Source organism: Sinocyclocheilus grahami, unplaced genomic scaffold (genome assembly GCF_001515645.1).
Source record: "Sinocyclocheilus grahami isolate Dianchi unplaced genomic scaffold, SAMN03320097.WGS_v1.1 scaffold853.1, whole genome shotgun sequence".
Classification (NCBI taxonomy): Eukaryota; Metazoa; Chordata; class Actinopteri; order Cypriniformes; family Cyprinidae; genus Sinocyclocheilus; species Sinocyclocheilus grahami.
In genome coordinates this window covers 117723-125781 of record NW_015506032.1, presented here as the reverse complement: position 1 = coordinate 125781, position 8059 = coordinate 117723, and the positions used below count along the sequence as shown (strand labels likewise).

Sequence of the window (8059 nt, the reverse complement as noted above, 5' to 3'; positions counted from 1 at the left end):
TAAGGGTAATATAAAGAGAGAGTTAAAAGTGGGGCCACTGTATGCTTCAAGATTAAGCCTATGAATACTGTACTACATCTAAACAGCTTGGGGAAATGTAAGTATTTGGCTTCAATAATTTACATGTTAGAAATGTATGTGTAATAGCATAACCTCTCATAATTCCTCATTAATTATTTTCTGATGACTAAAACATGACCTACAATAGTAGAGGTGACTATTCAATTAATCTAATGCACATCAATGGATTAACTTAAAAAATGTATATAATAAGTGTAAATGTAATTGTCTTCATAGCTACTGTATATTGTAGAAGTTGTTAAGAAGACTGCAACTATTTTCATGAAACTATAACACTTAATAGCCTTTTACAGGCACACTTAGTTCAATAGCCTATTGAAATGTCTTGGCCTATGTGCCACTAGACATTTCAGTTAGTTTTAATTTCCAGTACAGTGCAATGCATAAATCAGTTTAATTTATCTTTTAATCAAATGAGAGTTAAACTCTTTATTTTTTGACAAAGGGTTTACTATTAAAATTAAAACATGGAAGAAATAGCATATTGTGTGATTATTCTTTAAAACAAAAGTTGTAATAATTGTTGTAGTAGTATTATGTATATAATACTGCACCACAGTAATAAAATTCGAATTTCGAATATTCGTTGAATAAAAAAAAATATCCATATTCGAATGCAAAAACGTTGTATTCGAATTTAAGGTCTGCGTTAGCCGTCAGGAAGCCTTATCAGTGGCGCACGAGATGCATGCGTCATTGATTGCATTTGAATGCTTTTGTTAGCCTATCCAGTTGAAGCCACTAGATGCGGCGCTGCTACGTTGTTCATTCATATATTGCGGAAAACGAGAGCATCAGTGTGGAGAAGATGTTGTTTACGTCAAAACTGAAACCAAGCCGTTCACACAGAACGCATATTTATCACATTTTCTAGAGGGGCATCTATCAGCATTGCACTCGCATCTCGCACAAAAGAGCGGCATGTTTAGAAAGCCATGTAAAATTAATGCAAGTTCAACTTTTAAAAAACATGTCTAAAGACGTTATGGCGGTTTTCCCCATCCCACTGCATCTCATGTTTTTAAATGAAGAAAGTAGCCTACTCTTTTTGATTGGTTTTCGGTCCTTTGTATTAAACTATACATACATGCATGGTGCTGTTTTTTTAATTTTCTAATTGTTTAAGCAACTTTATTAATTATAAATGGTTTATAAATATTGTTTTTAAACATTATGCACTTTTTTTCAAAGATAGTCGTGTTATTTTATTACGCTTTGAAGAAACGTGCATAATATTTTGCTCGATGCGCCCTCTTGTGGCCTCAGGAGAGAAGCCAAAAGCTTTTTCCCCCTAACTGAAATTATGCCTTTTAAATTCGAATATGATTCGAATTTTGATCATATTTAAGTAGAAAATTCTAATTTAGTTTTTCAGTCATTTTGACAGCCCTTTCTTTCTTTAAGCTAACCCGAACTTATATTTTGACGGGTTGTAATGGGGAACTTTTAAGTTTCTGTAGCCTATGTAAGTGTTTCCCATACACTGATTTATTTGTGGCGCCTGCCACAATATCAAAACTGACCGCCACAAATAGATTTTCCAAAAGGCTTTGACTTCGTTGAATAAACATGAGCACTGCACATTTCAAAATTGAAACCCGGTGCGGGTGTTTTTATATCACTGTATTTCTGAAGGAACCAGACTGTCTTCAGAAAATTTTGGATGTCATTTTCATTTATTCTTGCATGTAAGATCTGATAAAGCAGCATTTGTGAACGCTGCTTTGTGTACAGCGCAGCGTTACCGGGGAAACCTTAATCTCTACAACTCCAACTGCTGGCAGAGAATGAATTTGCATATATATGCCTCCACAAGTCTGTGGGAAACACTGCGATAGTTTTACTCAAATGAAATTGTCAAATGATCATGAAGTGACTCTTAGAGGGAGTCAGAGCAGAACAGTCATGCAGAACATGCAGGATTCATATTTAAATAGTATATTTTGCGGCTTAATATTTACAGATACTAGTCCATATCGCGACTCTATTTAAGTGTACTGACCTACTTTTGATTAATTCATCCAAAATATGACAAATTCCGTGACATTCCGCTTCATACAATAAATTCCATTTATATGACTGGATTCCGCGATTCCGTCCACATTTTCTGCATCGCGGAAATCATAGATAATATTGAGGTGTTTTGCAACTTCAGTGTAATGTTAGTGGATTGTGATTTATTGCAAATTAAGCAACGTCTGGTGCTGCTTTACCTTTGAGAGACAACTGACGCATGATCACTGAAGCAGCTGCAGTTAGCAAGCGCTTTCAGAGTGAGAGTGAATTCCGCTTTGATTGGTCGGACTCGTGACTCCCAACAAATCAGATGGGCGGTGGGCTGAGATTGCTTTAGGCCACAGAGTGGTGAGTTCTGACAGGCTGCATCAGAGCCAAATAGCGTGTTTCAAAATTAAGTTATTTTATCGGCAAATCGTTTTTGAAAATGACCGATACCGATAATCATAAAAATGCTTAATATCGGCGCCGATAATCGGCCAGGCCGATAATCAGTCGACGCCTAATATAAACTCACATTAGGACATATATTAGTCATAGTCATATTGTGAGAAATAAAGTAACATTGTGACATGTAAAGTTTTAATTGTAAGATATAAAGTTACAATTAGATATTTATTTATTTATTTTGGTTCATTATCATAACTGAAAATGTTTGCTGTTGTGTAATGCATCCACACCAATAGGTGTCAGCAGTGGTTGGGGGCGGTTCTCACTTAACGGCCCAAAATTGTTCCTAACATAATTTTATTATTTTAGTGCATTAGGATGGAGATATTCAGTATGCCGTTTGTTTCGGTCATAGGTGTTGGCTCCGGCAGTTGAATGGCTGGATTATCTGAACTTCGTCCTGTCACCGCTGGAGCTGAACGAGACTGAGCCTGTGGTGGTCTACGCTAAAGAATACCTGCAACAAGTTTCGGATCTTATCAACAAGACGGACCACAGGTACAGCTGTCTCCATGGTTACAGCTAACCAGAGTTCAGGAAGAGGATGTCCCCTCTGAGAGCATCTGTTTACTTTTGTTTATCAAAACATTGAGTGCTAATAACAGCCTCTCTCTCTCTCTCTCTCTCTCTCTCTCTCTCTCTCTCTCTCACTATCACTGTCTCTGTCTCCAGGTCTGAGAATATTTTTACTGCTTCTTTAACACCGTATCTCTCTTTACCTATATAAATAAATGAATACAGATGAAGACATGGGCCCTTTTTTAGATATGTGAATGCATTCTCTCTCTTTCTTCTCCAGCCTTTTGAATAATTACATGATCTGGAATCTGGTTCAGAAAGGAGCGTCCAGTCTGGACCAGCGCTTTGAAAACGCTCAGGATAAGCTGCTGGAGAGCCTCTACGGCACTAAGAAGGTGTGTGTTGTTGGAGTGTGTGTTAAAGAAATGGTTGACACCAAAGTAATAATTCTGTTGTCATTTATTTACTCACCTTCATGTTGTTCCAAACCCGAATGGCTGTTTAATGGAACAATGTAATGTAATGGAAATATAATGGAAGTGAATGGGGACTAGGATTGTCAAGCTTTGAAAAAACCTCCTTATAACACCAAAAAAGGTCCACACACAATACATTACGTGCTTTGTGTGATGATCAGAAATTTTAGTCATTATTCACTGAAAATTCTTTTTCCTCACCTCTCCAATTCTCATTTGTGTTAACGCATATTCAAACTTGATGACCCACTTAAGAAAGACTATATGTATTTTCATAGTAAATATGCTTGTAATGACGTATTTGTTGCAATTTAATACATTTACAGTATATGTAAATGTAATATCAAATAACACAGTACAGTTAAATTACAATCAAATACTTTACATGTGCTTTAGTGTCTTAGTCAGCTAAACTGTACTTTAAATGTACTTTAAACATTTTCATTTGACATTATTACAAAGTGCACTTCTTAAAAGTATATTAAGTGTGGTAAAAACAAGGTCATGAATATGTCTGTCTTTAACTGCACTTAAGGTGGCCTTTTATTTAATCAGTATTATATTATCTGTAAGTACAGAGTTTAAAATGTACTTTTAAGATACTACAAGTGCACATTCAACACAATTAGGAACACTTTTTTATAAGGGACCTGAGGGTGAGTAAATTCTGACAGAATAAAAAAATCTGAATTTCAAAATTATGTGAACATTTACATTAAAGAGAGAGTCCAGTCTATTTTTATTTGTTTTGCACAATTTGTGTATGCAATCAGTATACATGCAGAACAATGTTTTAAATTGACAATCACATTAAAAATCTGGCCCCCATTCTGTGTTTTTATGCTTGTTTCAGGTTGCCAACTAAGTTCATCTGCATGTAATTTGTCAATATGTCTGTTTGATATTCAGTCCTGTACTCCACGCTGGCAGACGTGCATTGGAAATGCAGATGACACTCTGGGTTTTGCATTGGGTGCTCTTTTCGTCAAAGCCACTTTCGACAAACAGAGCAAAGAAATAGTGAGTCACATGTCATGTTTAAACGAAAAAAATACTGAATTTTGCACAGCAAGTTCATGTCCTCATGTGTAATTCAGACTCTCATTGCTGGAGTGTGTTTGCCACCATGTGGCAGCAGAGTCAATTACACAGTTCTCAACCCCCGTCTTTCTGTCATAACACAGGCGGAGGGGATGATCGATGAAATCCGCACAGCTTTCAAAGACGCGCTGGATGATTTGAACTGGATGGATGAACAGACCCGACAAGCTGCCAAAGACAAGGTGAGCGAGAGTGAGAATGACAGAGACAGCAGCATGACTGGATAACCAAAACTTGCGGATTTGTCTTGGATTCAAGACTGCAGAAACAGCTTAACTGTAAACAATTTGCAGTGCTTGCCAAAAAAATCAGGATAATGTCTTTTCTGGGTCTAGGCGGATGCCATCTATGACATGATCGGATTTCCAGACTTCATCCTGGACTCCAAAGAGCTTGATGATGTGTATGATGGGGTGAGTCGGGAAATATCTTTTGTTTTAGTTTTCCAGGTTTAAATGATTTTAAACCTGTGACTGAATTAAGCTCAAATTATTTAAATATTTAAAATAATAAGAATTAGGCAGTAAATTAGTAATTAGATTACATAAAAAAAAATATTATTTGTTTATATTTACAGTACCATCGAAAAGTTCAGTCAATAAGAAATGATACAAAAAAGGTTGATAGTAAAGACTTTTATATTGTTACTTTTTATACTGTTTTTAACTTTTTTACTATTCTTCAGAGAATCTTGGACATTTTTTTAAAAAAAGGATCACAGTTTCCAGAAATATTTTACGGAGCCCCGCACATGGCATGCAGGAAAAAAATAGTAGGCTAAAACGCGTGCACGATTTACTATTTCTTTCCGTCGATTTATAAATTGTGCGCACGATTTATAAATCAAGAGAACGAATTAGTAAATTGTGCGCACGATTTATAAATCAAGAGAACGAATTAGTAAATTGTGCGCACGATTTATAAATCAAGAGAACGAATTAGTAAATTGTGCGCACGATTTATAAATCAAGAGAACGAATTAGTAAATTGTGCGCACGATTTATTTATTTTTTCTTGCATGTCATGTGCGGGGCTCCGTAATATTTTGATAATAGTAAATGTTTCTTGAGCAGCAAATCAGCATGTTAGAATGATTTCTCAAGGATAATTTATTGATGCTAAAATTCAGCTTTGCATCATAGGAATAAATTACATTTGAAAATATATTCACATAGAAAACAGTTATTTTGAATTGTAATAATATTTCACAATATTACTGTTTTTACTGTATGCCTGGGTGAGCATAAGATTTAAAATCATGCCAAGATGTTTAGATTAGATTATTATTATACAACGGATCGTTCCGGTCCTTGATTCTGATTAAAGCAATAAGCCCCGTGAAGTCGTGGTTTACAGTGAATTTATAACCGCTAAGGGGGTTGTAGGCACTCCCCCTTAATTCACCACGGCTTCTTGGGGCTTATTGCTTTAATTTATTTTATTAATATTAAAAATTTCCCAGCTAACAGGCAACGTTATGTGATTTTCTTGTAGTATGAGGTTACAGAAGACAACTTCTTCCAGAATATGATCAACTTCTATAGGGATCTTATCTATGCACAATCAGCTTGTAACACTCCAAAGAGAAAGAACAACTTGAAATCGCATCATATGACCACTTTAATATCATTACACTTTATTTGCTCTGTTTTATTTTGTGAAACCTTACTACGTATATGGAATAACTGTTTTATAAAAGCAATCCCAGCTAACAGGCAACGTTATGTGATTTTCTTGTAGTATGAGGTTACAGAAGACAACTTCTTCCAGAATATGATCAACTTCTATAACTTCTCAGCACGAGTGATGGCAGACCAGCTGCGCAAGCCGCCCAACAGAGACCAGTGAGTGTAAGAGTGTGTGTTAAGAGCGAAGCATGTGAGACGTACTGTGAGCTGACGGCTGATTTCTGACTGCTGTAGATGGAGTATGACTCCACCAACGGTGAACGCATACTACATGCCCACCAAGAACGGGATCGTCTTCCCCGCCGGCATCTTACAGGCCCCCTTCTACACCCAGGATCACCCCAAGTGAGCAGACATGCCTGAAAGAGTTAGCATGTCACAAACTAAGCTGTTTTTCTTCCATAACTGAGATGTTTCGTTGTGTCTCACAGAGCTTTAAACTTTGGTGGCATTGGAGTGGTGATGGGACATGAGTTAACACATGCCTTCGATGACCAAGGTTAGTTGTCTTCCGCTGATGTCCAGTTATACTTGATGCTATATTATGTCCAGTTGCTTGATTTCAGTGAAGGTCTTTTTGAGTTCTGAAAGTTTGTAGACTGTTGTATTTTGACAGGTTGAGAAAAATTCAATATTTCATTATATAACCCCTTTAATTCTGCCCCACAGGCAGAGAGTATGACAAAGATGGAAACCTTCGGCCGTGGTGGCAGAACTCCTCGGTGGACGCGTTTAAGAACCGCACCGAGTGCATGATCGATCAGTACACTCAGTACACCATCAACGGAGAGCACATCAACGGCAAACAGACACTGGGAGAAAACATCGCAGACAACGGTGGCCTGAAAGCTGCCTATCATGTAGGTCACATTTCAGGTTTTGGGTTTAGCTGTTTTTGTTCATATGCAATGAAAGGTGCGGGCTTAATTTGTGAAAATAAAGCAGACATTGAGCGCCCAATCATTTCCTACACTTGACTGAATGCCAGCCTTACAAAAACTTTTCCCATTTTCAAAATATTTTTAGAGGTTTGTACGGGCACTCAAGTTATTTATTCATAATCATTTAATAATTTAAATGACAGGCCTGAGAGTGGATGTCCACCGTAAGAGTGGATGGTCATTCAAAGCCATTAGAGAAGCAAGTTGCATTTTATAAAAGCATCCCATAGGACATTTCTTAAGGGGTCCTATTATGCTCTTTTACAAAGTCTTGATTTTGTTTTGGGGGTGTATTATAACAGGCTCTCAAACTAGAGCTAAACACATTATTTTTCACATATTTTACATTATTACAACACCTCTCTCCCCAGTCTGGCATGAATGGCTCGAATAGTTCCTGTATCAAATGAAGGCCCGCCTTCTGAAATACGAAATGTGCTGTGATTGGTTTGCTGGGCCGGTGTGCTGTGATTGGTTAGCTGGGCCGGTGTGTGCTGTGATTGGTTAGCTGGGCCGGTGTGTGCTGTGATTGGTTAGCTGGGCCAGTGTGTGCTGTGATTGGTAGCGGGGCCGGTGTGTGTGCTGTGATTGGTTAGCTGGGCCGGTGTGTGTGCTGTGATTGGTTAGCTGGGCCGGTGTGTGTGCTGTGATTGGTTAGCTGGGCCGGTGTGTGTGCTGTGATTGGTTAGCTGGGCCGGTGCGTGTGCTGTGATTTGTTTAGCTGGGCCGGTGCGTGTGCTGTGATTGGTAGCTGGGCCGGTGTGTGCTGTGATTGGTTAGCTGGGCC

General features: G+C 37.8%; 1 protein-coding gene across 2 annotated transcripts in view; it reads left to right on the top strand.

Annotated features, from left to right (window-relative positions):
* The window catches only part of LOC107563005 (endothelin-converting enzyme 2-like), a 75017-nt gene that overhangs the window by 60204 nt on the left and 6754 nt on the right, over positions 1 to 8059 (top strand). For both annotated transcript variants that reach the window (XM_016247775.1, XM_016247776.1), the window contains 9 exons: positions 2903 to 3045; positions 3347 to 3461; positions 4452 to 4562; positions 4727 to 4825; positions 4979 to 5056; positions 6384 to 6487; positions 6566 to 6676; positions 6763 to 6830; positions 7001 to 7191. In XM_016247775.1, coding sequence (XP_016103261.1) covers positions 2903 to 3045; positions 3347 to 3461; positions 4452 to 4562; positions 4727 to 4825; positions 4979 to 5056; positions 6384 to 6487; positions 6566 to 6676; positions 6763 to 6830; positions 7001 to 7191 — 1020 coding nt within the window. The remainder of the gene's footprint in view (positions 1 to 2902; positions 3046 to 3346; positions 3462 to 4451; positions 4563 to 4726; positions 4826 to 4978; positions 5057 to 6383; positions 6488 to 6565; positions 6677 to 6762; positions 6831 to 7000; positions 7192 to 8059) is intronic.